Source organism: Aristolochia californica, unplaced genomic scaffold, assembly GCF_029961685.1.
Source record: "Aristolochia californica isolate CCGP_79_NKW_82.1479 unplaced genomic scaffold, dmAriCali1.0.hap1 SCAF_6, whole genome shotgun sequence".
Taxonomy (NCBI): Eukaryota; Viridiplantae; Streptophyta; class Magnoliopsida; order Piperales; family Aristolochiaceae; genus Aristolochia; species Aristolochia californica.
This window is the reverse complement of record NW_027182257.1, coordinates 36,921,274-36,947,135: the sequence shown is the minus strand read 5'-3', so window position 1 is coordinate 36,947,135 and position 25,862 is coordinate 36,921,274. Positions and strand designations below refer to the sequence as shown.

General features: G+C 36.1%; 1 protein-coding gene and 1 non-coding gene across 2 annotated transcripts; one reads left to right on the top strand and one right to left on the bottom strand.

The window, feature by feature from the left end:
- Positions 1–7,941: 7,941 nt before the first annotated feature.
- Positions 7,942–8,014, top strand: TRNAA-CGC (transfer RNA alanine (anticodon CGC)). Its single transcript has one exon. It is a non-coding gene; the product is annotated as a tRNA-Ala (tRNA).
- Positions 8,015–20,936: 12,922 nt separating this feature from the next.
- LOC137934483 (protein ELC-like) lies at positions 20,937–23,993 on the bottom strand. The gene is made up of 2 exons (XM_068778852.1): positions 23,900–23,993; positions 20,937–22,518 (listed from the first exon to the last, which is right to left on the bottom strand). Exon 2 carries the CDS (start codon positions 22,235–22,237, stop codon positions 21,035–21,037), a length of 1,203 nt encoding a protein of 400 aa, XP_068634953.1. The 5' UTR covers positions 22,238–22,518; positions 23,900–23,993; the 3' UTR covers positions 20,937–21,034.
- Between the last annotated feature and the right edge of the window lie 1,869 nt (positions 23,994–25,862).

Here is a 25,862-nt window from a genome sequence, read left to right as displayed (position 1 = left end):
TTCTTCCATTCGTTTCTTCTTTTTACTTTTTCTTTTTTCCTTTTTTTTTTCCCTCCCCTCATTTCCTTTTTTTTTTCTTTTTTCCTTCTTGTGAATGAATATATTCCACATCTTAAGTAATATCAAGAGAGACTTTAATAAGTTTCTCAAAAAAGAGGGACTTCTGCTCGGGCTTATGCAAGAATGCCCTCTAGCCCTAGTAAATCCCATGGTAAAGCCTAATATGCGCTCCAGAGGCAAATTTGAACCCAAGACACAATTTTGAGAGGTCAATAGTCCACTCATATGATCTATTCACAATAGAAAACTCGACTCCCTGCATGGTCAGAGTATCTGACACTGGCGACGTTGGACAAGTTCTTGGCATTGGCACTGACAATGTCAGTACTGATAGGGAGCACGAGGGATCACTCGATCACATGTTCGATGGGACATCTTTCGGGTGATTACCTTTTTCCCCCTTTAATTGGCATGTTTACTCCTTTTGAGAGTTGGACACTATAATGGATGAGTTTATTACTACATTTCTGAGCAATGCCTATAGACTCACTACCTACATAGGATAGGAGTGCGCCAACATCCAACATGAATCATTTGATTACAGTATAGAGCGATGTCTTACGACTATGAGTAATGTTATATAGGAAGATCCTACACACTATTTGTAGCAAGTGGGCGTTCATGATATTCTCTCATTCCCAGCTTAAGGGGGAGTATTGGAAGATAGGCCTAAGCCCACAGGACCAAGGAAGACCCACACGTCCAAGTGTCATAGAAGATGGGTTCAAGCTCACAGACTAAGGAAGGGCCACACATCCAAGAGAGGTGAAAGATGGGTCAAGCCCACACAGTGATGGTAAATAAAGAATCATCCCATAGAGATGACATTGATGTAATTAGTTTTATTCTCAGGGGTATTATTATAATATTGTAACTTAACTCATCTATAAGTTGAGACTTCGGGAAGAGTAGTAGGGAGTGTGGGGGGGGAGCAAAAATTATAATCGCACAAAAAGAAAAAAAACAAGCACAAAAATACAAACAAGATTAATATAGATTCATCTCAAGGTGAGACTGCGTCCTATCTTCTGCCGCTGCAGTAATCCACTATGAAGATTAAAATAGTTTATAAGAGAGATCACACACACTTACAAGTCTTGTTTTTCTCTAACATCTCTTAACTGCAATTGATGCTCTTTAGATGATTGATTAAACCATAATAACCCCCCCCCCCCCCCCCCCCCCCCAATTAAAAAGAGAAAACTAGGGCAACCGCTTTATAAGAGTAAAATTTTCAAACTGCCCTTAATAGCAGTCCATATATCGTGGATCTACGTACCAACTATTTCTACCTCTCTTGTAAGTGTGTGTGATATCTCTTGTAAACTATTTCATCTTCATAGTGAATTACTGCAACGACGAAAGACAGAACATAGTTTCACTTTGAAGCGAACCTATATAAATCTTGTGCTATTTTTCCTTTATTCTGCGAATATTATTATTATTCTCATTAGTTTGGAATTAGGGCGACTAATTCCTAACAAGTGGTCTTAGAGCTTTGGTTTGTGATTAAGGGCAATGACTGGAGGGGAAGGATAGACACTTGGAATCAATAAATTCGATGGTATAGATTTTACGTTTTGGAGGATGCAAATCAAAGATTATCAATACAGTAAAATGTTGCACTCACCACTTCTGGATATGAAACTAGAAGGTATGAAAGATGATGAGTGAAATCTCCTTGATAGACAGGTGTTGGGAGTAGTCCGGTGAACATTATCGAAGAACATCGCTCACAATGTGGCGTTGGGAAAACCACTGTGAGGATGATGAAGATTATGTCAAATATTTATGAGAAGCTTCCACAAATAATTAAGTACGTCTCATGAGAAAACTCTTAAAAAAGACAGAAAACACATCAATGGCAACGCATTTGAATGAGTTTAACATGATTGTCAATCAATTGATGTCTGTTCAAATTAAATTTGATGATGAGGTTCATGCTTTAATACTTTTGGTGTCTCTGCCTAATTGTTGGGAGCCTATGAGGGCTTCAGTTAGCAACTCCATAGGCAATGAGAAGTTGATTTGCAATGATGTTTGGGATACCATTCTTGCGAATGAAGTTTTTAGAAAAGACTCCCAAAAATCGTTGACATCTAATTCTTTCCTATATGTCGATACTAGAGGTAGGAACTTCAAGATGAATATTAACAAGGGCAATGGTAGAGGGAAGTCAAGAAATGGTAGAAGCAAGTCCAAATACGGAAGGAATGCGGAGTGCTGGAATTGTGGCAAGTATGGTCCCATAAAGAAGAACTACAGAGCATCGAAGAAGGATGAAAAGAAAAACGATGTTGAAAATGTGATTATTGAAAAAGTACAAGATGTTTTACTCTTGTCGGTTGATAGCCCTATTGACTCATGGGTGTTAGATTCAGGAGCTTCTTTTCACACCACTGTACACTGTGAGATCATGGAGAATTATGTTGTTGGAGATCATGGGAAGGTGTTTCTTGTTAAAGGAGAACCTTTGGATATTGTCAGCATTGGTAATGTCAGTTCGAGGATGTCAAACAGATCAGTGTGAAAAATTCACAAGGTGACACATGTAACCAAACTGATGCGTAATCTGATCTCAGTAGGGCAACTTGATAATAAAGGTCATAATATGACTTTTAATGGTGCTGCCTGGAAAGTCACTAAGGGAGCCATGGTTGTTGCACGCAGAGTAAAAATTGGAACTCTTTACGTCACTTCTAGTTGCAAAGACAAGGTTGCAGTTTTTTATGCTGTTATTGATTCTGATTTGTAGCATTATAGGCTCGATCACATGAGTGAGAAATGAATGAAAGTGCTTCAGTCCAAAGGGAAGCTACCATGGTTGAAAACTGTGAACAACAATTTGTGTGAAGACTGTATTTTTTGGAAGAAGAAAAGAGTTAGCTTTTCTAAGGCTGGAAAGAGCAAAAGACAACAAATTTGGAGTTGGTTCACATAGATGTGTGGGGGCCTTCAACTGTTACCTTCCTTAGTGGTTCTAATTACTATGTGACATTTATTGATGATGCAAGCAGACAAGTATGGGTTTATTTCCTGAAAAAGAAATTTGATCTCTTTAATACCTTCAAGAGATGGAGAGCAATGGTTGAGAATGAGACAGATTTGAAGGTGAAGTGCCTACAGTCAGATAATGGGGGAGAATACATAGATGATGATTTCAAGTGGTATTGTGTTGATAATGGAATCAAGATGAAGAGGACCATTCTTGGAAAATCTCAACAGAATGGTGTGGCTAAGAGGATGAACAGAACTTTGAACCAGTGTGTTAGGAGCATGAGATTACATGTTGGATTGCCAAAGATGTTCTAGTCTGAGGCTATTAACACCGCTACCTATTTGATCAACAGAAGTCTCTCAATACCATTGGATTGGAAAATACCAGAAGAGGTCTAGAGTGGCAAAGATGTGAACCTTTCTTTCTTGAAAGTTTTTGGTTGTGTTTCTTATATTCATATTAATTTTGCTGTTAGAAGTAAACTTGATGATAAATTTAAGATATGTTTTTTTATTGGCAATGGTGGTACTGAGTTTGGTTATCGCTTCTGGGATGACCAAAGTCATAAGGTTATCAGGAGCAAGGACGTGATCTTCAATGAAAGTGCCCTGTATAAAGACAGTTTGAGAACAAAGTATGAGAGCACAAGTGATGAAGACAAGAAGTCTGAAGTGATTCAGTTGAGAGATCTTCCAGTTATTGAAATGAAGAATATTGCTCAGGAAGACCAAGAAAACATACCCCCATAAATAAATCAGAACATTCCTGTGACTAAACTCATGAGATTTTCCAGAACTAGTAGACCACCACAGAGGTACTCTCCTGCACTGAATTATATTTTGTTGACTAATAAAGGTGAACCAGAGAGTTATGAGGAAGTCGTGCAAGTTGATGAATCAACCAAATGGGAGTTGGCCGTGAAGGATGAGATGGATTCACTGTTATCCAATCAGACATGGTAGTTGACTGAGCTACCAAAAGAGAAGAAGGCCTTGCAAAATAAATGTGTGTACCGAATAAAAGACGAATATGATGGCAACAAGCGGTATAAAGCAAGACTGATGGTAAAGGACTTTAAAAAAAGAAGGCATTAACTACTCTAAGATTTTCTCTCTAGTAGTAAAATTGACTACTATTAGAACAATGTTTGGACTAGTGGCAAATGAAGACTTGCACTTAGAGCAATTGGATGTAAAGACAACCTTTCTTCATGGTGATTTGGAGGAAGAAATTTACATGATGCAGCCACAAGATTTCAAAGCACAGGGAAAGGAGAAAAGGATGTGTAAACTTCAAAAAAGTTTGTATCTTAAACAGGCTCCAAGACAATGGTATAAAATTTTTTACACCTTTATGAGTAGTAATGGTTTATTAAGGTGCCATGTGGATCATTGATGTTATGTGAAGAACTTTGATGACTCCTATATCATCCTACTACTATATGTTGAGTTGATGACATGTTGATAGCACGCGCTTGCAAACAGGAAATAGATAATTTGAAAAGGGAGTTATCCAAGAAATTTGTAATGAAGGATTTGGGTGCTGCAAAACAAATCATTGGGATGAGGATTACTAGAGATATTGATGTCTTGAAACTTTTATAAGAAGAATATGTGAAGAAGGTGTTGTTCAACATGAACGATGCAAAAATAGTAAGTACTCTTTTGGCTAGTCACTTTAGGCTATCTAAGGAGCAGTCACCTTCTATAGAGTAGGAGCGAGCTTACATGGCCAATGTGCCTTGTCCTTCTGCTATTGGCAGTCTCCTGTATGCCATGGTGTGCACTAGACTAGACATAACCATATAGTGGGAGTTGTGAGCAGATATATGAGTAATCCTGGTAAACAACATTGGGAAGTAGTGAAGTGGATTCTCGGGCACTACAGACTCAGCCTTATGTTTCAGAAAGTCAAACTTGGGATTACAGGGTTATGTAGATGCTGACATGGCCGGAGATATTGATGGCAGAAGGAGTACCACTGGATATGTATACACATTGGGTGGTATAGATTTTAGTTGGGTCTCTAAGTTGCAGAAGATAATTGATCTTTCCACTACTGAGGCAGAATGTGTCGCTGTGATCGAAGCCAACAAAGAGACGGTATGATTGCAGTCTTTCTGGGAAAAATTAAATCTCAAGCATGAGAAGAATGTGTTGTATTGTGATAGTCAGAGTGCTATTCATTTAGCAAAGAACCCTATTTATCATGCCAGAACAAAGCACATATAAGTGCATTACCACTTCATTAAATCGACTCTTGAGGATGGAGTATCAGCACTTGAGAAGATTCAAGGGAGCCAAAATTCGGCTGATATGTTGACAAAGATTGTTACGATTGAGAAGCTAAATTGTGTGCAACTTCAGTTGGACTTCTCTCCAAGGATTGAGAAGTTGTTGCCACTATAGAGGAGATATTGATGATAGATTAGTATCCAAGTGGGAGATTGTTAAGTTGTGAAGCCTAATCAATGCCCTATGCTGAGTCAATACATGGATTGACCTTCGCGGTAAGGTCACCGTAGGGGTTAGAAGGAGGCGGAGCCCCGCCAGTTCCACGATATATTGACTGCTATTTTATTAAGGGTAGTTTGGGGATTTCACACTTGTAATCTGGTTGCCATAATTTTCTCTTTATATTTGGGGGTGCCATTTTTAGGGTTTTATCACCCAAAGTATTATCATCGGAGCATCACCAGTTGCAGTTGAGAGAGATTAGAGAAATACCACTTGTAAGTGTGTGCGATTTATCTTGTAAACTATTTCATCTTTATAGTGAATTACTGCAGCGACGAAAGACAGAACGTAGTCTCACCTTGAGGCGAACCTGTATAAATCTTGTGTTATTTTTCGTGCTTGCTTTTCCATTCTTATGTAATTATTATTATTGTTCTCGTTAATTTGAAATTAGGGCGTCTAATTCCTAACACAAGCCCATCCCAAAATGACTAGCCAACTTAGGAAGTCTTTTTCCCAATTAATAAACTCAAAATCTTTTTACTTATTAATCCATATGGGACTATTCCTGAACATGTTTAACAATAAGTCAATGAATTATTATCTTTTTTAAAAATTTAATAAAAACCCACCCAATCACTAATACATATGGTGGTCCGCTTGCGCTTGGGTCAACCTAGTCTGATTGTTGGTCTCCCCCTCTCTACCATCAATCGGCCCTCCCCAAAATTAGCAAAAGAAGGGGGGAGGGGACTGGGTTTCGCCACCCTTCCCCTGTGTATAATTTTTTGCATTGGGGGTAAAGGATCCCCAACTAGGGGTTGGCAATTTGTCCCTTGCCATTGCCGAAACAGAATGGTGAGGGTCATTCGCCACCTCCGATTGCATCATGCAGGGGAAATTTCCTCCATACAAGGCTACCCACCTAATTGGATTTAGTCAATTGTTTTAACCAATGATTTGGGTGGCTCAACCATTTTTGTTTTTCCACCAATATTTGGAAATAAATGATTTGTTGGTCATGGGAAAAAAAGTGGAGAATATTAAGGAGGGCTCATTCTATTAAGAAATAATTTCTTTTAAACTAAGTTATTTATATAACTATTATTAAATTAACTTCCATTGCATCAGTTTGCATCATTGGCGAAAGAAACCGAGGTTAGATCGCCTAAGTCGGGATGGATTGATATAAGAGATATTAGGGCTTGCAGACCCTTTTACTCTATTTTTAACTTAAATAATAGTAAAAATTACATCCATGTCCCTAAAACCCATAAACCCTAGGAGACTTCTTTCTACAAGAAAACACATTTATGAAAAAAAAAGTAAAACCTAAATACTTGAACTAATAACTTCTAACATCACTCTCAAATCTAAGCCGACTCAACAACCCGGTCTTAGGTCAATCGTTGGGTCGAAACGCCACAGTTTGAGTTTGACACAAAAAAACAAAAAAATACAAGCAAAGTAAAATTTGCTAAGATCAATAAGTGTGGGTATAATATGTGAATTTTATTCAAATTTTTAATTGCTAATTTGATTGTAAGATAAATGGCTTGGTTTGTCACCTCTTGTCCAACTAGCAATATGACATATTGTTTGCTACTATATGATGTGTGATAAGAAAACATTTTTTTCTTATATTTGACAATATTTCAAAGGAGGTATAATAAAGTGACAACAACGTTTCAAATCATCTCGACGCCCACCAATCACAGCATGTCGTTGCTTGCTCCGCTGTGCGCACAGAAGGACGTTGAGATACCCTCAACCTCTAAAACGCCAAGATTTCAAGACCCGAGTACTCCGCGTTAAAAGATAACTGGGTGAGGGAAAGTAGCAAGCAATGGCGGAACAGATGGAATCTGGAGCTTTTCCAAGCAGCTCGATCGGTCCCACGATCACACAGTAACAGCTCCCTCCCTCTTTGTTTATTCATCTTTTCCAATCCTCTTTTCTTAAGAGTCAACATGTGGACCCATCGTAAAGTAAAATTGATTTGAAAATGGGACAGGGTGATTAGTTCAGAAACGATAGCAGAAGAAAAAAATCTACTAAAAACGACAGCGTTTGCAGTTCGCCTGGTTCTTGTGGTTTGAGTGTTAAAAGCTAATATTGCGATACAGTATTCAGTATTTTTCATGCATAATTATGCAGACAAACACGAAAAGAGGAGAAGTTGATCGGAATCTAATCGCTTTTAAGGCAAAAGAAGGCTGTCGAGAATTGCCCGAGATTTTTCGCCTTTTGTAGCGACCGAAAGGAGTGCAGAGATGAGTGTTCTCTCTTTTTAAAGTCACTTTTATAGAGAGAGCTCTTTCCACGAAACAACTCAAGGTCTTTTCTTCTTCTCCACGGTCTGACAAGATTCTGCATTCAAGTATATAACACTATATAATTAATAAAACGACACAACAAAAACAAATTGGGGGTGTAGCTCATATGGTAGAGCGCTCGCTTCGCATGCGAGAGGCACGGGGTTCGATTCCCCGCACCTCCATCTCCTTTTGTTTGGATTTTTTTTTTCTGTCAATTATTAGCTGCAAAGCCCGTTAAAAAGAGGGAGAACACTAAAAACCTTGCCTTCATTTATTATTATTATTTTTATAGCACTACGTTTCTCTTCTAAGTTAAAGACATGGATTCTAGAATTTGGTGTTAATCAATGAACATCATAGGGTTAGTATGGGTCGGGTTAGGGTTGGGTTTCCTAAAATCTGAATCGACCCCAAACTCCAACTTTGAAACTTGAACTAGATACCGAATCCAAAAAAATTAAATAAAATCTGAAACCTCTAACCCAAACCCAACCTGGTCACCATTTCCGTAACCCCATCCCCGCTCTGTCCCTGTAAACCTGACTTAAACCCCACACTATCCCTATAAACTCGATCCATCCACAACACAACCCTTCCTGTTTCATGACCCCCCATCATCTTCCGGATGAAAGTTAAAGTGATTTCTTTGCAAAAATTACCTTTTTTTTTTGCCTCAAAGGTATCAAAAAATTGAAGATGACCTTCAAGCCACCTTCTCTAAGCCAATGATTTAATTAAACTCGATTGGATGGGTCGATTATGTTAAAACCAAGGGTAATTAATCGGGGCAAGAGTTAAAACAAGTGGGAGGAGATATGGAACTGGACCACCCTTAATATGCTAATCTTTTGGTTAGGTAAGACCCAACCTAATAATATTAAAGGCTCAAACCAAATTAGCCAAAATAGTGGGACCATCATTATGGTGATTAATAGACACATTTTGGACTCAAATGGCAAAGTGGATGGAGAGTATTTAAGAGTAATTGTTTTTCATATGTTAGTTAACACTTTTCTAAATTGAAGGGTGACCACACAAAGGAGGAGCTTAAGAAGTTGTTATTGGGCACTCTTTTGGAGCTTTAGCTGACCACCCAAAAATGGAATTCGAGGAATCTCTATCCAGTGAAAAATCTTAACATTCTTTAAATCAAGGACTACCTGTTGTATAATAATCACTCATAGAACATAAATAATACAAATAAACCCTATATATTGAAATTGGTGCCAATATGTATAAGATGATAAATTTGTAATTCATAGTATTTCATAGTATTTCATATGTGTTTCCTTCAATTGGCTCAATTATAAGGTCTATTAGGAAGAATCGACAAATCTGACATAAGATTGTGAGACAAAGGATCAAGTCACATCGAAGAAGAATGAAGAATTGAAGACCTAGAGTTTAAGAAAATTAAAAAAAAATTCAAAAAGTTTAACGATATAAAGAGGATAACCATTAAGATCTCAAATTTGATCTATAGATATGTTTTGGTGCATAAGACATGCATTCTCTTTCCAAAACCATGTTTTGAAAACTATTTCAAATGTTTTGAAACCTTTAATTCAATTAGTTTTGACTTTAATCATACATAGTGCTTAAATGTATATACTTATCATATATTAAGCAACAAACCTTTAACAAAAAGCACGATCTATCAATTATTGACTTTTTTTTCTTGGCGAACCTAAGCATTCAAAAAATATTTCTATGTGCAAAATTTCAACCTTATCCTTTTGCAAGTGAAAACTCATATTTCAACTAAATCTCTTAATTCTCTTGCATTTTTTTGGGTATTACTATTTTTCCAAGGCTCCAAACACATTCTTATTCGTATCTAAAGTACTGGAAGCTTGGAGACATTCCATGTTTAGAAGGGAATGGCCCACTCGAGCTAGAATCTCGTTGTACTTTTGGGAGATGTTGGGTATTACATTTGGCTTAAAGAGAGTTGGATTTTTTTTTAACTTCTGTTAATAAAGCGTATTAGTAAAAAATTTCCTGAGCAAGGGTTCTTAGATAGTGATTATCACTAGGGAATATCAAAAGTAAAAAATTCTAGCCTCCTTGTGGTGTGTGATTTTTTTTTTTTAAGTTTCTCAATTTTAATTGCATATTTAACGATTCAATTTTAATTTTTATTTTCAATTCACCCTCTTTTGAGAAGCCACTTGGGCTAACAATCGGTATTAGAACAAACATTAAAGGCATTTGAGTTAAAATCCTCTATATTTTAGTTCAAATAATCCAATGACATCTTAAGGTAAACACTTCTATCCAAAGGGCAAATCATCAAGAGGCCATCCAAGTTTAACAACACAAATTATGCCTATTCTAAAGTTAGAATGGAGTTCTTCCTACAATCAATGGATTGACACGTGACATATCACTGAAAATGAACCTTTTGACCCCCCATAATATGATTGACGGTGAAAAGTGTTAGACCTATGGTAAAATCATGCTGGTCTCCATTATTTGAAGATAACAAAAAGGGTGGCTTGAAAATATGCTACTAATGGTATTATCAGGGTGTTTTAGGCACATGCCTTCTAACACAAATATTATGAAGTCTATAAAGAAAACTCAAAACAAAAGAAGGCTCAATCAAATTGTCAAGTCAAGACCCGAAGTAAAAACAAATTGCAGATTTTTGCTGTGAAGAAGAACCGATTTGAAGACTAGAGTTTGAACATCAGTAGAAAATCCTAAGAACTCTAACCATGTAAGTAAATAGTTGACCCAACTTTGATTATTTAAGCACATTTATGATATGGAGCTTTAGGGCAGGAAATATTTCAAAACCATATTTTAATTGAATCCATATAAATATTTTACAATGGTAAATCCCTTAGAATAACCTATATCATGTTTAAATGTCAAAATAGTACATTGGCACAGGACAAGATCGATCAACCTACATGAGTTTGATCAATCATCCAAAATGCAGTCTCGCATAACTTATAATGCATGATCTATCGTTGCTTCAAGCATTATAAATCATGATGTATAATCATAGTACAAGAGGATTAAGGGGTGAGAAACAGAATAAGAGTTGTGGAGAGAAGGTTTTAGGAGGAAACGAGGAAAAATGACAAATTTGGAGAAAAGAGGAGGAAGATTAGGGTAATGGAATTTTTCAAACCCTCTCCCTTAAGTTGTATTTATAGATATCAAAAGTACTAATATGACAAGAATACCCTTCACCCTAGTAAGACTGAATAAGAGACATAAATCATAAATTAATTACATCAGTACCATCTTTATAAGATGACTCTTTATTTACCATAATGCCACCACTATGTGTGCATGTGGGCATTCTCCTTAGTATGTGGGCTTGACCCATCTTCCACATACTTGGATGTGTGGGCCTTCCTCATGTGGGCTTGGGCCCATCTTCCAACACTTTCCCTCAAACTGGGGGTGAGAGAACATCATAAACGCCCAACTTGCTACAAATGGTGTGTAAGATCTTCCCGTATAAAATAGCCATTTACCTCAATCATATCTTCCAAAATTCTCCCTCTAGTTGGTGATCTCTTTGTTCTTTTCCAAGAGACCCATCTGGATAACATAAGAGAGAGTAAAATCACTCATAGCCGTAAGACATCGCTCAATACTTTAGTCAAATGGTCATAGTAAAAAATACTTTTCGATCAAATTTCATAGGCGAAAAAGTAGCCCTACTGTGGCACACAGAGTCTACCCCCTTTCTCAGAGTAGCTAAAAGGACCTCTTGGGTGAATAATATACTTGACTCACGCTAGAAGTTGGGGACACTCATATCCTTTGTAAGTAGGGGGTCTATAGGCATTGATCAAAAGTGTAGTAATAAACTTCTCCATCAAGGTGTCCCAATCTCACATTGTAGAAGTAAAAATGCCAAATAAGGGGGGGGGGGGTAAAGGGTAATCACCGAAAAATTAATATTTTGGGGCTACAATGTGCTTTCTTCTTCATCAAAATAACTAATGCTAACAACAATCAACAACCGAGAAGTCATTCAATAATAATGTCTCAATCAAAGAGACACAGTAGCAACAACTGAAATGGGCCTGAGCCCAAATAACACGTACCAAATAGGCAGTTATATAAGAGTGGATAACCAATAGGTAGTAAAATTCCTTAAGAGCAATAAGGACACATAAGATAATCTGCAACAAGTAATAAGCTGAGGATAATCCAAGGTAATAATTCAGGGTAAGAATCAAGCTGGTAGCAGATAGTAGTTTTGATTATCAATAAATCAAACAATCTCCAATGTGCTCATCCTTCATACTTCTCCTTCTATTATCCCCCTCAAGCTTGGAGATAATGTCAATGATGCCAATTTGAAGTCAACAAATATTGTGCAAGCTCAAGTGCTCAATCCACCTCTTGTATGATCAGGTAAAAGAAGGATAGTATTTAAAACTTCACTAGGTCAAATATTGTAAACCAAGTAACTCAAGTCAAGCCAAATATTTCAATCTTTTATTGCCTTAATTTTTTTGGCAAGGATAGTAAATCAAATTCTTTGTAATCTTTCAAAATACCATTAAAATCTCACAAAATTTGTGGCTAGAAAATCCTCCTGAAAAAGGTAGTTTCCTCATTCAATTGGTGCCAAATTAGCAATCAAAGAAGACACCTTTTCTTTCTTGAAATCTTTAGGCAAGGCGATATTTGACAAATAAATCAAGGAAATTTTCAGAAAACTCAAAAAGTTAAGCAAAAAATTCAGTTTAAATCTGGATCTTTGCATGCAACAGTATATCAACATGACCTTTGATCATTCCAATGCGAATATCACGTTAAATATAGATCAGTTTGACATGAAATTTTCTCCTTTAGATACTAGAATTAACTACCTTTAAACCAAACATAACTTCTCTTCATAAAATATACTTCTTTTGAGATAAATTATCTTATATATTTCTGACTCTATAATCTGGCCGAACTGTGTACTCTTTCTTCTTTGGCCAGCATGACCATTGACTCTTCCGAGATTGATATCTCCATCTAAACAACTCAGAATGAGAGTTGGTTGAATAGTTAAGAAAATAAACTTACAAATATTTCTTTTAATATATAATTCTCCATTTAAAGTCTCATTCTTGATGACATAAAACGGCTTGAAAGTTGAAGATTTCTGCTACTACACAACTTTTCTACTGTTTTACCTTTGAATGTTTCAGATATCGATTTTTCTTTCTAGAAAAATCTGATTTCAATGATTCTTTTTGAGTTGGAAAGTAGACTCAAATATCTTTCCAATGGTATATAATTTTTTATATGAAAAATACGGCAAAAGAGTGAAATATCCAATGAATATAGAAATTGTAAAATAAGGCTTAAGGAAAAACGAGAAACTCCTCTTTTTACAAGAATACCCTTCACCCTAGTAAGAGTGAATAAGAGATATATCATAAGCTAATTACATCAGTGTCATCTTTATGAGATAACTCTTTATTTACCATCATGCCTCCACTGTGTGGGCCTATGGGCTTGAGTCCATCTTCCACATACTTAGATGTGTGGGCATTCTTTGGTCGTGTGGGCTTGGGCCCATCTTCCAACATGCTATTAGGAAGGTGCTATAAAGCATGATCCATCATCTCCTATTGCATGATTGATTATATAAAATTCTGCATAGTCACTTTTATAATGCATGATTGATTGATCCAATTGGGTTGATGGATCAATGAGTTTTATAAAAGGTTGAAGTCTCATTGATTGATGCTCTGATTGATCAATAGGCTTAGGGTACACAAACATAAAGTCGTCATTCATTGTTGATCAGTCATACCTTTTCATTGATTGATCAACACTTTTTGCAACTTTTTGAAAATGGTTAAAAAATAATTAGTTTGGTTGGGAAACTTATAAATAGGCCCCCAAACTTGTAAAGGATCAAGAGTTGAGCCTATATTGGCATACCAAACTTTTGGAAAATTATTCCTGAGCTTCATATTCCGATTTTACCTTTAGAAAAGAAAAACTTCAAAATTTCCCAAATGGTCTAATCTCTTATCTCATTCTTTGTATTCAAAGCTCCATCAAGCTCCTACACATTTCATCTTTTGTGCTTAAAGTTTTGGGGGCTTGGATGTCACTTAGAGAAGGGCTTCTCTTTGAAAAGCAAGTTGTAAGTTTTTTTTGGGCCTTTATACTTTTTTTTTATAAAGGTTCTCTAGTACCTTAAAGCTAGAACAATTGGCAATCTAGAGCCTAAAATATAAAAAAGGGAATGCCAACTTGAACCAGAATGTAGTTTGTATTCAATCTCTTACGGAGAGTTCAATTTGTATAATTAGGGATTACTCTATGGCTTAAGGAGAACTTAAAATGTCTTTGTATTTTCAGCTAATAGAGCATATTTTTTGCAAGCAAGGGTCGTTGTCTCCTGTAGGTGTGTGTTTGTTTTATTATTTGCCATACTTTATTTTAGCACTCTATGCGCTTAAGTTTTTTAAATTTTCACCCACCTCATGAGAAGCTACCCGAGCCAACAAAAAGTCCCCAAAATCTCTTAATCAACTTACCAAGGAAGAGAATGAGTAATTAAGAACCACTTCCAAAGCAATCAATCTATTGTTTTGCACATTAGGTTGTAATGAGTTCAACCTTATTTCCACTTGCAAAACAATCAAAGAAATTTGGGATAAATTGGAGAAGACTCGTAAAGGAACAACTTTGTGAAGGACTCTGATATTAGTCTATTGGTAACCTAAGTTGATAAATTCAAAATGAAATTGGATGAGTCAAAGGCTGAAATGAATTTTAGATTCACTTACATCATCAATGAATTGAATGTTCGAGGGGAGGAAATATCCCTCTATACAAATGATAAATTTTTAAAGACACTTTTAAAGTCTTAGGACATGAGGAAGACAACAATTAGAGAAAATGCTGATTTTAAGACCATGAGCTCAGAAGAGGTACTGGGTATACATCTTACATATGAGATGAAACTAGAAGAAAGAGATGAAGAACAACCTAAGAAGAAGAATATTGCACTTGAGGGAAAGATTGCATCAAATAAAGACTCTAGGAAAGCAAACTTTGATTAGGTGAGTTTCATCACTAATCATTTGCTTAGAAGAAAAACTTTAGGAGAGATCCAAACAAATAAAGAAAAATCTTTTAAGAAGGTTGATATTTGCTTTGAGTGTAGCAAGCTTGGGCATATAAGAAACAAATGCCCATCTCTCACGAAAAAATCTCCATCCACAAGCTAGGATCCAAAGAAGAAGAAGAATAAAAAAATATTGATATACGTTTGGGATGCAAATGATAGTCAATCCAACCATTCTGAAGAGGAGGACACTAGAAAATGGGATTGGACTAATGGCTATAGAAGAAGATAACTCTACTACCTTGGAAGAAGTAAGTGATTTGGTCTATGGGCATAAAATTCAGATTTTTTTTACAAATCTATTAAAAAATTAGGAATTATCCATGCTTAAGAGTGAAGTAGATGGTTTAAAGGAAGCAAATGATGATCATGCCACCACTGTTTTAAGACAACAATTTTAATTAATTTAAAAAATTGTCATATGATAGATTGGACTTTGAAATTAAAGAAATGCATTGAATTGAAGCAAAAGTTCAAAATTTCTCTACTCACATGAATGTAGCCAAAAGGTACAATAGGAATAGGAACAAACATGTGCATAAATCTACTCCTTTACCTAACATTATATGTTACTATTGTTACCAATTAGGTCATTATGCTCATATTTTTAAAATAAAAAACTGTCTATAACATTACAAAGAGTGGGTACTAAAATCAAATGAAAATGTTGTGGTAACCCAAATATCTAAGGCTAAGCAAGTTTGGAGGCCAAAACAGAAAATTGTAGACAATGACTTCTTAAAGGGACCAAAATTATTTGGGACCTCAAATGGATGATACATATTCTCTTTTATAGGTTTAATGCACCAAATAGTGTATGAATTTTGGACTATGGGTACTCAAGGTACATGATCGGTGATAAAAGGAAATTTATACAACACATCCAAAGGATGGTGGTCATGTCACTTTTGGAGACAATGAAAAATGTACCATCAAAGGAATGGAAAAAATACGTACTCTAATATTTTAGATGTTCAATATATAGAAGGGTTAATGCATGCTTCAGTAAGCATTAGTCAATTTTGTAACAAAGGCAATAAAGTTGTATTTGAAAAGAATAAATTCATAATAAAAAAATAAATGATGATGGGTTATTAGAGGGTCATAGATATATGTTGTCAACATTTTAGACATACCTTTATCAAGTACCATATGTCTAGGTGCCAACCTAGATGAGTCATGGTTATGGCACAAATGGCTAGGACATATTAGTATTGACTCATAGAAAAAATTATTGGCCTAAGTGGCTTCCCAAAAAGGGGGAAAATTTAAATTAAGTTAAAAGTTTATTACTTTGTGTGTAAATACAAAATGAGACAAGTGATAAATAGACACACACACAAGGAGACAATTTTTTTTATTTTCAATGTTCCCCTATTGGTAATCACCACTTAGGAATCTTTTCTCAGAATGTTTTTACTAATAAGCTCTATCAGGTGAAATTACATTCAAAAGAGATTCATGATCTCTTTAGGCCTAGTGTAATACCCAATTACACATGACAAATCTCTCCCAAGAGATTATAAAACTAGGTTATACCTCTAATTAGCTTTTCCCTTTCGAGATTAAGGTTCTAGAATACATCTCCAAAGAAAAATTGAAAATACACAAGTGAAAAGGAAACTGATATCTTTTTATAGGAGAGACAACCTTTTCCTAGAGAGATCCAAGTCTCCAACCCCAACCCTTTGAGCACAAGAGTAAATGTCAAGGAGTTATAGATTACTAGGAATGTAGAGTGATTTAAGAGAGAATGATGTGATTTTAAGATAACTGTTATTCTCTAAAAAGGGTTTTGTATGAAAATTTCAATTGAAAAGTTTTTGGAGTGCCATGAATTTCCAATAAATGCTCATTTAATGCTCCCTAATGAGTTTGGGGGGCATATTTATAAGATTCATAGCTAAACTAGACAGTTTTTGTTCGTTTCCAAATAGTTGTACAAAGTGTTGATCGATCATTAGAAATGTATGATCAATCACCAAAAAGGTATGATCAATCAACCATGTATAATGCCTATATTTTTAAAGTTTCTAAAGCTTGTTGATTGATCAGGCATCAATTAACAAGTTTATAATCTTTCAAAAACTCATTGATTGATCAACCCATTTTGATTGACCGATCATGCTTTATAAACTGGCTATGCAGAATTTTATATGATCAATCACGCAATAGAGTATGATTGATCATGCAATAGACTATGATCGTCATTCTTTATAACCTCATTTTACAACACTGTATGATCTATCATCCTAGACCTGATGATCAATCATGCTTTATAAGCTCTGCTGCTCTACATTCTAGATGTTCGATCAAGCCCATGTAGGTTCATCGATCATGTTGTATGACAATGCACTATTTTGAATTTTAAACATGATGAAAGCTGGTCTAAGGGTTTTATCAACGGTAAATCATTCATATGCATTGATTAATCATGATTTTGAAAAATTTCATGCCCTAAAGCTTCAATGCTCTTGAGCACCTTAGAATTGAAGTTTGTTGGTGCGTCTTCAAGATGACTTGACATTTCATATGGCTCAAGGTCTTGTATTGAATTTGCCGATCCTTTTGCATACACCTTGATTTTATCTTTAGAAGGACATGCGTATAAAATCCTTGAGTTGCAAATATTAGTTCAATTTGGTTAAGTTTTGTTATCATCAAAATATGGTTAAGGGTCAACTTAGACAAATCCTAACTCGTAGAACTAAAAAAAACATTATCCCACATGCAAATATATTATGAATCTATAAGATATTTGCTCTCCCTGAATTTGTGCATACAAGTTTAGTTTTGATTTTTAAGTTATCTCCCCATTTTTTGTCATAGATCAAAAACATTAGAACACAAGGAAGAAAAGATAGATGCACACAAAAAATGACCCAAGGCCTTCATTTCATATATCAAAAGGTGTACATATGAGATACAAAATAAATTGACTTTAATCTTTTAAATACAAGTCAAATACAAAATTAGGTCAAACTTAGATCAAATAAAGATGAAGAATGATACTAGGCCGGCAATGGAGGCGGATGTGACACAAAGATGAAGTTGATAAGGGAGTGAAGGAGGTTCTGAATCTCCTGTTGGTGTTCTTTTATTTCCTTAAGTGTCTCTTTAATGTCAGCCATGTTATCCTCTAGTCACTTGTGTTGCTCTTCTTTCTCTTCATAAACTCATATTGCTCCCCTTGGTTTCAAATTGAACTAAGTTCATCACCCGAGAAGTCTTCTTCTGCAGCATACTTTCCCCTTTTCAAAGCAGAATTTACTTCCTTTCAACTCACCTATGTCATCTTCTTTGCAAGGACAAAGACTTCCTTCCGCTTGAGGGTTACTCCGTATCGCTCTAAAATGAGAGTGATGATCTATCTAAAAGGAAGACCGTCAACCCTGATGTTGTTCACCACATCTACCATCCAAAGAATCATAAAGTAGGCAAAGTCGAGCTCTACATGTTGGGTCATTGCCCAAAGCCAGAATATGTCAGATGTGGTCAGTTGGGAGAAGATGTCTTTCCTCGGGTTGAGAATGCAAGTGATAATCTCCTTGAATAGTCACATCTCCATGCTTAAGTCTTTGATTTTGATTTTGTAGGAGCTTTTAATGGCATCGGAAATTGATTGTGGACATTCCTCACTCTCTTTAATATACTTTTGGAGGCCATCTTTCAATATCCTTTGAGATTTAGTGCAAAAATGACTGCACCAATTGGGTATTTTGGTGAAGTCTTCATCCGATTGTTGAGTCGTTTCTTTTCTTGAAATCCTTTTGGTATGAACCATGGTTAGAGATATCAAAAATAATTTGAGAGATGTGGGAGATGCATTGATCGAGGTTAAGGTTGAAGTTGAAGGTTGTGGGGTTCACGAGGTAAGAGAAGCCCTTCTTTGCTGGACAGGATTTGTAATGTGCCCAAAATCACTCTCAATGGGGTTGGAGAATGAGAAAGGAGGGTTTATTAGATTATAGGGTTGCATGTTTAGAGAACTAAGGGTTTGTAAGGAGAAGGTGGAAGAAAAAGAGAAGAGAGAAAAAGAGAGGAAAGAAGTGAGATCAAGCAAAGAGAGATAGAGGGCAAGAAAGCAACTAGGGTTGAGGGCATGCTATGTTTGCCCTTCCCCTCACACCTTTATGTATAGACTTGAGGCATAAAACCCTTGTATATGTGTGAAGTAAAAAAATTTAAAGAGTTCCACATAATTACTCCCCCTCAAGCTAGTGAGAAAACATCATAAATTTCTAGCTTGGAACATGTCTATGAGAGAGGTTTTGTAGCAATGGCCTTTGTGAGGATATTTGCCGGTTGATTCTTGGATTGGATGTATTGCATAGATATTACACCAGCTTTCAACTTTTTACGAACAAAATGACAGTGTATCTCGATTTGTTTTGTTCTTTCATGAAACACTGGTCTGATTATCACAATAAAGTTGCATTAATTTATTTACTTGGATCCCAACTTAGTCATGAATGATTTGAGCCATAATAGTTCACTTAGTGCATGTGCTATCGATCTATATTTTACTTCTACATTAAACCTTGTTACCGCATTTTGTTTTTTATTTCTCCAAATAACTAGATTACCTCCAGCAATTGTACAATAACCAAAGGTGGATTTTCTATCATCTGGTGAACTTGCCTAATTTGCATCTACAAAGCTTTCTATGTATGTATGTCCATGACTCATGAATAATCTTGACCAAGGTTTTTCTTCAAGAATCAAAGAATCCTTTCCAATGCTTCCTAATGAGTTTGTTGAGGTCAAATGCATCCAATTTAGTTTTGACAATGCTTTCACAATAAGTTCTCTTAAATTTTTCAAGTGTCAATTTTGGACCTCAACAATCATATTAAAAAGTATAAAAAAAATCATATTATAATATACACATGAGCCTAAGAACAAAACCATCTTAATATATAAAAAATCCTTGAACTAGTCTTTTACCTATTTTTATTCTATTTAATAAATATAAATATGTAATTAGGCAAAATTACCCAAATACCTAATTGGGTTTTTATTTTATTTAATAATTAATAAACAAAAAATCAGATAAATAAATAAAATTGATATCTCTACAAAAAAATAAAAATGCCCATATGGCTTTTGGAGGAAATGTCAATGGGCTCCAACAATGGAAATTTCAAGTTATCAAATATAAACCAAATAACCAAACATTACATGTGGAAATGTTACAAGATGCAATATGCTGTTCAAATCAAATAGAGCTGTAAAACGCTAGTCTAAACAAGCCTAATTTGTGTGAAAAACCCAATACTACCAGGCAAATCTGTGGGAGAAACTCAAAAGCAATAAGCTAGTAGAGGTGAAATATTAAAAAGCCACTACAGCATTCCCTGCTCCACTAAATAGGAAGAATAAAAGGTTTTACCTGAAGACTGTATGTGCTTTCAGCTGGAGGAGAACAAAAAGAGGGAACAAGACAGAAAAATATTATCCAGTCACATGTAGACATAAGAACCAGAAGGAGGAATGTGCCTTTGCAACTTCAATATACGATTAACAGATGATTTAGCATAAAGAAAAAGACCTAGGCTTACACAGAATTAGCCCTATCTTTTGTCTACTTCAAAATTAAAAAATGTTGAGATCAGTATGCCTCTTCTCACAGGCCAATGAGTCAAAAGCACACCTTATATGCAATACTTCTCTCTAAGTAGGAAACAAGTATAATTGCAATTTGTAAGCCACTACGAAAGGTTATACACCCAAATGGTCCTGCTATAATTGTACATGTATTGTTCAAATAATTATCCACGGCAAAGAAGAACTTTAAGTGTATCCATTATCCAGACATTATTCAGATGCCTAAATTTCAAGTTCAATAAAATATCCTCCACACATAATCCAAATGAATCATACAAGTAAAAAGAAAAAATGGGAACAGAAGAAACTGTAACTAGAACTGACCTCAAAGTTAGAAAATTCTCCAGAGTTCAAGCATGGACAATAGCAATCCAATTCAATAATTTGTCGTAGATCAACTATCCCCTTTTTATTCTCATCACTAAAGCATATACATGTATTACAGAAATTAAGACCACGTTTAACAACAAATCAGCATCGTTCATACAGTATATGGAGATGCTCGAGCAGCCATATTTGCAACTTGAGCTTGCATTTGAGCAGCTCTAACCTTGGCAGCCATTGCCCGGTGGAAAAACTGTTCCCTGGATATTGCTCTAATATGCTTCAGGTAAAACTCAAAAGGAATTGACCCTTCTTGCACTGCCTTATCTAGAGAGTAAATGGCATCTTCTATTGCCAAATCAGCTGCAGTACATTCCAACATCTGCTTGGACAGGACATCCATGGGCTCAAAAATCTCATCAATATCCAAATTTGCCTTCCTACAGTTTTTATTCTCATGCTCCCTCACCCATCCTTCCAATACATCAGAATTCATCAGTACAATCTGCAACTGCCGCTCCAAACCCTCCTTGTTATCTTGCATGTCTCTGAGCCCCTTGGTTAATTCCTCTTGCCGCTGCCTGAGAGCAGCCTGGGTAGTGAAGAGGGCTTCCATCTCTGTCTCACGGTTCTTCATGAGGACAGCAACATCAGCATGTATGGTTTCCAGCAGTTTGTTGATTGCATTGCGGCTGTAGACCTCAGCAGGGTCAGCAGCAGGTGGACGGTGCGGAGATGGTGGAAGCCTACCACTGTAAGGCGAGGAGAAAACCCTAGGCGGTGGAGTATGGGTAGATGAAGAAGGAGTTGCAGTTAGGGACTGGGAATGGGAAGGTGGATGTGTGGGATTGGGGCGAGACTGCTTGGTATAGAGAGGTGGGTCCCGGCCAAAGATGAGGGAAAGAGTGTTGATAAGATCAAGAAGATTGGATGAAGGGAAGACCCACGAATGAAGGTAAGGGGCAGAGACAAGGCCCGAGGGGTTGACATGAGGATGACCACGCTTGATAATCATGTCACGTGTTGGGGCAAGGTAGACACAGGGAGAGTGTCGAGGATAAGATTCCATGAGCCAGATGACAACAGGGATATTGTAGGTGACATCCTGGTAGGTCATGGGAATGGTGCCATCGGCCTGAAGAAGGTGGACTGCGCGACCATCATTGTGGGTGAAGGAGGCTGTTTTAGCCTGAAGGGAGGGGTAGCTCTCGATAAGTGCAACAAGGTGGTGGCGGATGAGCCACTTAACATCCTCAGGGTAGGGAAGTGCGTCTGGGCCCCTCTGAGAGAGCACATTGCTCAGGAATTGCTGTGCATAGTGTGCACCTTGGGCAGATGGTGACACTGGAGGGGGAACCATCCGCGAAGAAAGCAACAAGGAGTTCAGTTTGACGGATGAAAGCAATCAATGGATCAGCCGATTGAAGAAGAAATAGTGAAAGAAATTTGTGCTCTTTATAGGTTGGGGAATCTGTGTTTGAGCACGGAATGAGAGTGAAAGGATATACAAGAAAGGAATGTAATATTTACCATATCAAATTTGAAGACGTGAACATTTGAAAGTTTACAACAGCCAACAATTGTAAGGATTTTAGGAGCCAACCAAATGCCCTGTTCGGTTGTGATCATTGAAAGGCAGTTCTGGAAACACAAAAAAAAAAGGGTTTTAATCTCATAATTTTTTTCTTTTTCCTTTTTAAATGCATGAAAATACAGAGTTACAGTCTAACAGATGACAATGGAATAGGCATTTGGAATGCATTAGAAATTTTGTAGAACAAAAAAGTAACTCATAAATCACCACAGTGAAGTTGATTGGAGCAAAAGATCTTAATCTAACTATGATGAGCCTGAGCACAATTTTCAAATAGAAGGCCGAGTTTGCATTCATACAACAGAATTGAAGAGGAATAGCAAACAGCTGCAAGCATTTCTGACAGAAAGATGTTATAAGTTAGAAAATATATGCAAAATTGATAAAGATAAATCATCACTCAAATTAAAACAACAAGAATCTATAGTGGATACTGTATTCCTCTTTGGGACAGAATCTACATGATAAACACATGCATAAACTAGTGAACCTTTCAAGAAGTGAAATAGATAATACTACAAGTAAGTGTTATTGGTCACCAATTTAGAGATGTATTAACCAAATAAAGCAAATACAAGGTATAGAAGACAATCTAGTGCAGTATGATAATGTGAGGATGATAAAAAGTATAGCCCCACATGTCTTCTGATAAAAACTTCCAAAGACAACCATCAAGTTCATAGAGAGGAATACAGATATGCACAGAAGTCCTCTAAACAGAGGCAACTTTCACAGATAGAAACATCAGATGAAGTTTAGCATAGAAGGAAAATATAATAGGAAATGCATTGGAATTACAGGAAAAGAGTAAAATAAAAAAATAAACCTATTAGTTTACTGGCTCTACCTCCAAAAAGAGGAGCAAGCTAGAAAAGGAGAGGGAAGAAGATATCGGTTATTATAATAGGAAAACAGTTCCTACATAAAGCCAAGAGCCCCACGAACCAACCCATCACTCTTTCTAAATCAGTCAGCACCAGTATACAGAAAATTAAAAAAGTGTAATATACCCAATGAGTGAGTTGTGCTCAGTCGATACAACCATCAACAGAAATGCTTCAATTTCATCCAATATTCCTAAATTTAATTGCCCGTAGATCTGATAACCCAACACAAACTCTGGTAACAACGTTTTATCTTTGAGAGAAGTTAATAGATCCCAACCAAAGAGATTCATCATAAAAGAAATAAAACGATGGGAGAGAAAAGCCAGACAGAGAAGGGAAATAAAATGAGATTCAGACCATTAAAGGTTTTATACATATCAGTTTTCTGGTAGTATTAATCCTCAGCAAGCACTTTCAAACTAAGACACAAACACGTCAGAGACGGTTGATCAACAAACATAGACAAAATAGGGTTTTTCACTAAAAAAAAATGCCAAAATTCCGAAAGAGGAAGAAATTTTCGAAAATAACAAACCCTTACCTTATTGCTCGCAAACCATCTGGCGGCCGCCTTTGCTTCTGTTCGTCTGAATGGGAGAATTGTAGAGAAGGATGGGGGTAGAAAACGAACGAGAAAATAGACTCACTTTCGAGAAAAAATACAGAGTAGGAAGGGGGAAGAGAAAAAATTCAATGACAGCTATGAACTGAGAAAGACCGATTAATGTGAGAGGCGGGTGAGAATCTCTCCGCTTCCCACGTATTTAAAAGTGAGACTTCTTGCACTGCGAGGCAAACGAGTGACTCTATCCAAATAAAACTTGTAAGGCATATTTTGAAGACCACATAAAGAGTAAAAAATAAGGTAAATTGATTATAAATGAATTGCATATATCATGCATATGAAAACAAATTTGAACACATAACTGCTAGTGACCAACATACCATTTGTTATCTGCTCAAAGCGAAAATGTTATATAAAAGAGATTTTGGCTCTCTTTTATGCCAAGTGTATCCTCAAATACATGAATATAAATCTCTCCTTGAGATTATACAACTAGATTCTAGCTCTAGCAAACCTTCCCATCTAGATTCCAAGTCCTAGATCAACCTTGACAAGAATAACTCTACACATTGTAAAGCTTGAGGTCTTGTCTTGAGTTTGTCAGTTCTTTGTACAGACCTTATTATTGTGTCTCTAGAAGAAATTGCATCTAAAATGCTTGATTAGCAAATATTAGTACAATTGCAATTAAGTTTTGTTATCATCAAAATATAGATGAAAGTCAACCTAGGTCAAGAATATCCCTCTTTTTTATGATGACAAAACCTAACTGCATAAAAATTAAAGCACACGATCCCATTGATTGCTTAATTGCTCCCCCTTGATTTATACATATGTTTTAAATTTAAATTTAGTTAGCGTCTCTCCCCTTTTTTGTCATGTATTAAAAATATTTCCAAATGAGAAAAATGAATTGCACGGAGTGGCTCAAGATCTTACATTCATATAAAAGAGTTAAAAATGATATAATATAACCATGAGAATAATAAAATACGTACAAAAACAAGGTCAAATTATTAATTTCTAAGGCCAACACATAAACACAAGATATATCAAGGGAAGGAGAGAAGAGAGGGACTCTAGCTCTTGGGAGAGGGAAGAGAGGAGAGAAGATACTAAGGGAGAAAAAGAGAGAAAAAAATGAGAGGTGTAAAGATGAGAATTTGTGCCAAGAGGAAGAGGTTTGAACGATTTATCCTATGCCTTGTGGCTGTATTTATAGTAGAGGAAAAGTATTTACAATGACTACAATGCCCTTACACTACATGTTTAAAAGGAAAAGACATAAGAGGACATACAATAGCTTGCATGATTATAATTTCATGTCATCTCTATGAAAGTTCTCCTTATTTACGAGACATGCCATCCGTTCACATGTAGGTGCCTTTTAACACAAATCTAAGTCAAAAAGATGACATTAAGAAAGAAGGGTAATGTTTAGCCAACGGTGGCGGAGGCTAACGAGAAAGAGATATGAAGTTTGTCATTGAGTCAAGGTGATTTTGAAACAACTGTTGGCCTGCTTTGAGTTCGACTAGGGAAGATTGAATGTGGATACGAGGTTCTTTCATGTTTGATATGTTGTCCTCGATCTGCATGAGACAGTTAGAGCTAGAGGAGTCAACATTCCCCTTTCTCTTGACAAATTGGTATTGGTCTCCTTATTCTCTATTGGGTCTCGCCTCATCTTCTGAGACTTCATCTTCATTAACCAATGTTCCCTTCGAGTGCTTGAACACCCATCTTCATTTGGCTTTTGCAATTCCAAACTTGTTGACCTTTAACTCATCAATGGGCATCTTCTTAGTAAGTACATAATTCTTCTCCTACTTAAGGGCAATGTTGTGGTGCTCCAAAATCATAGTGATTGTTGAATTTATGAAAAAGAAAAATACTTCGTTGATTTATTATAATCAGAGTACATGAACCACTATTTATA